Source organism: Primulina tabacum, chromosome 8, assembly GCF_025594145.1.
Source record: "Primulina tabacum isolate GXHZ01 chromosome 8, ASM2559414v2, whole genome shotgun sequence".
In the NCBI taxonomy this organism is placed as follows: domain Eukaryota; kingdom Viridiplantae; phylum Streptophyta; class Magnoliopsida; order Lamiales; family Gesneriaceae; genus Primulina; species Primulina tabacum.
In genome coordinates this window covers 41857395-41861168 of record NC_134557.1, presented here as the reverse complement: position 1 = coordinate 41861168, position 3774 = coordinate 41857395, and the positions used below count along the sequence as shown (strand labels likewise).

Genomic DNA, 3774 nt, shown 5'->3' with positions numbered 1-3774 from the left:
TAAATTCACAATTGAGTAGAGAGAAAAATATTATTAAGTGTGTAGTTTGGTAAATTTTGAGAGTTGAGATTTTTAATTTTTACCATAAATTTTTACTTTTCACAACAGTTTTGATTTTTTTCTTTTTTCATTTAGTCCTATTTTTGTCATAGAACGGATTTGATGTCAGAAAATGAGAAATATTACATGTCTAATGAGGGTTACATACGGTTTGATAGACGCTACTTATATGAGTAATGCTCTCGACCACACAACATGTGACACGTGTGTTGAATAATAAATCATTTTCACTGATTCATGTTTGAATGAATAATAATGGTTTATCCACTCACTCAACACATCAACACATATGGATGAACACATTACTCATGTGAATAATATGAATAAAATCGTTACACACAGTTCCTTTGAGATTATTATGTAATTTTGACATTAAATTGTACTTAGGATATTTTTATAATCTATGATACATATAACACAACTTGAGAAAAATATCGATGTAATAACACCTAAAAGACTTGAAATGAAATTTTTTTGCACAAGGGACATATTATTTTCTTTTAAATTAAAATTTATGCAAAATCTATCAAAGAAACCCGAAAGCCGGTCCTCACTTGGCGTTCGGCTCCTCCCATCCCCTCAGAAACTTCGCAACATGGAGGTATCGGCAATTGCGACGCCATTAAATTTAGCTGTAGCTTCTGTTCTTCATAGAAGTTCGCGCTCGCCATCATGTTATCAGAGGTATTCTAATCTTGTGCGTGGAGTTATTTTTGCTGTTTTATTTTTATTTGCTCGATATTTTTTGGATGAGCATCGTTGCCTAATTTTAGTGTTATGATTTCCATTTATGTATCTGTTTGCGCCAGAAATTTGGGGTTGAGACCTACAGTTTCAGCTCTTTCAAGCTCCTATGGCGATTCTTCTGTTCTCGGTATGCCTACAGTTGAAATTGTAGTGATAGTTGTGCTGTTTGAATAGCTTTAATTGAATGAGAAGGGAATTGGTTTCAAGTTCTGTTGCTGGTATGTTTTTCTGCGGTATTTGTGTGAAACTGCTGAAATTATGTAGTTTTACATCTACTTTGTATTGGAGAGAGAGTGGAAGGGATTCCTCCGCGAGGAATGATTTTGATAATAGTGTTAATCTTGTGTGATAGCAGGATTTACTAATAGAACAAGCAAATTGCCATCAAAGGTTGACCAGAATGATTTTTTTGCCGATTACAGGTTCATTGTTCTGTCCTTGAAATCATTGGATATTAAAAATCTTGTCAGCTTAAGCGTCTTGAACTTTGATTTGCGGAGATTCTTGGATGATTCTTGATGCATGCTTCATGATTAACTTTCACTAGCTGCAGTCAAAATCTGCTCTTGCTTGATGTTTCCTTGTCTAGTTCGGAGAGGGAAGGATTCTGTCTTGGCAAGTTCACTTAAAAGTTAAGACACCCACAAATACATGAATAGAGATTATAGACGTATCTAAATAAATAATTCTGTTTTTTTTGGTGGGTGTATTTTCATAACAAAATTGGTACGTCCTTAGAGGGTAAAAAGAGTTTATAAACAATAAACTCTAGCACCATGTTCATGGGTATTGTTTGTCGATTTTTAGTTAACCTGAACCCTAGATAAAAGTTTAAAATAAGCATTTTAAATTTTGATTATAAGGTTTGGTTAGTTGAGATTAGTTGAATCTTAAGTTTAATCCTTTCCTATTAATATGTAGTTCCTGTTGGGGCTTAGTGGATGCAGTGATGTTCAGGTTTGCGTTTATTTGATGCAGAAACTTGACAAAATCTATGCTGCATTTACTGGACGAACTCTTGAGGAGGTGCAAATGTACACAGAGAGAGGACCGGTTCTTGTCTGTGTCTGAGGTGATGTTATGATATACTTAAGTTTCCTTATGACAAGTGAAGATGACAACTGAAGATGCACTGTTGGCTTTTTTATTTTTATACGAAAATTTTAAATATGGTAAAAGAAAAACGTAACCTTTAGCTGAGGAGGAAGGCACATTAGAGTGGTAAAACTGATGGAATGATGAGTCGTTTTGCGATCCTTGAATGGTGGACCGAGGGATGTTGCCATAAGTCAGAGAAATTCCAGTTTCTCAGAGAGAAATTGTTTTTGGATGTCTTGAGAGTAGCGGTAACCTGTATCAGTATGCTTTCGTGTATGACGTGTATGTTTGATATACATCATAAAACAAATGTTTATCAATGATATGGTTCAAAATGGAAGGAGAAATGTAGATATGCGAAACTCTTTATTTTTGCCATTTGTCTTAGTTTTATGGCTTTAATTCATTTGTTGTTTTCATATATTTAGATAAGCAGCAGATGACTGTTAGACCATCAGCTTATTCGACGCGTCACTCATCTATTAATTGGAACCTGGGATAGAAACATCCATTTTTCAAAAAATATTTGATTCTCATTTAGAACAATGATGATGTGAAATGGGAATCAATGTCCTCGCCCGACCTCTGTTCTTCCTTACAGGCTTTGGAGTTTGGGCTAAATTTACGGGCATCCTGAAAGCTGCTAACCACTCGTGACTTAAAATTTACATGGCAATGACACCAAAATTGAGAAAGTGATTTCTACGTTTCTTTAATGTGGGCAGGTTGATTTGTGTGTAAGAATGTGGCTATCTTCGGGATTCTTCTGGATATTATTATCACGAGAGCCAAAATAGGAATGGCATTCCGATGTTGGTGAAATGGTTCAAGGTCTGTTTTTTAAAATTCTGGATAAATGTATATTTTGAAATTTGAATCATAAATACTTTTAGGGAGTTGTGTGTCGAATGTGTTCATAGTCTTCTTCAAAGCAACTGAATTGCTGAACTTTCTCATAACTACGTAGATAAGGTAATTGAGCAGCAGCAGATTGGTTTGCTAGTCATGTAATTTGAATACAGCAAATGACCATCCACTAACGATTTCCGGTAGACACATCGGTATAAAAGTTATGTTTCCGAGGTAAATATATGAGACTTTTTTATACAGTAACAAGTCTGTTTACAGCTGGTTAGCTTCATCAGCTCACAACACATAATAAATCATAACACCGGATTATTGAAGCATTCCCCCCCAAAGGTTTCTCCACAGCAAATGTATAATTCTTGCCTGTGTTGGGACACCATTCATTTACCTGGAGAGCAAAAGATAAAAATGAACAGGCGAGAAGAAAAAAATCACTCTGTTTTATTATAACTTCCAAGTAAGAATAGGACATCGTATCAACTAAAAAAGCTGTTTCCTTTACCGATTGACTTTATCGACGCATGCTTTTCGCGTAGACGCTTGTATATTTGAGACTGAGTTTTTATAATTCGAAACAAGAGATCAATATAGTATATGATATAACCATAATATGAGATGCTTATAAATCATCTTTTGTATAAAGCGAAAGACTATATGCAAATGGGATGCGGTGGGTGAATTCACCAAACCCCATCAAATACCCACCACGAATCATGTCTTTACAGTTAATTTTTTGTCATAACTGTGATAACACTACATAATCTTATTAAATGCATGCATCGTGTTGCTAACTTCATTTACGGTATGAGTGTCCAATATGTAAGAATAATAACTTCAAAAGACATACACTTTCACCTCTCAAATGATCGAAAACAAAGTTTATAAATGTATTCCAGAATCCATAAAGCTCACGGAAGTTGGTCCAAGAAGTGGGTCACTCGTAGTTTCCTGTGCAAGGATGGTTCAGTTTTCATTAGAGGGCTATGTGTGGTGGGATTTAAG

At 35.0% G+C, this 3774-nt stretch overlaps 1 protein-coding gene across 2 annotated transcripts; it reads left to right on the top strand.

Annotated features, from left to right (window-relative positions):
- The first annotated feature begins 561 nt into the window (after nt 1-561).
- LOC142552570 (uncharacterized) lies at nt 562-2636 on the top strand. Of its 2 annotated transcripts, none has more exons than XM_075662253.1 (5): nt 562-744; nt 870-934; nt 1163-1229; nt 1786-1879; nt 2507-2636. In XM_075662253.1, exons 1-5 carry the CDS (start codon nt 575-577, stop codon nt 2540-2542), a joined length of 432 nt encoding a protein of 143 aa, XP_075518368.1. In that variant the 5' UTR covers nt 562-574; the 3' UTR covers nt 2543-2636. The 2 variants fall into 2 exon arrangements, with proteins under 2 accessions (XP_075518368.1, XP_075518367.1); XM_075662252.1 differs by having other exon boundaries at nt 1160-1229.
- Nucleotides 2637-3774: the final 1138 nt, after the last annotated feature.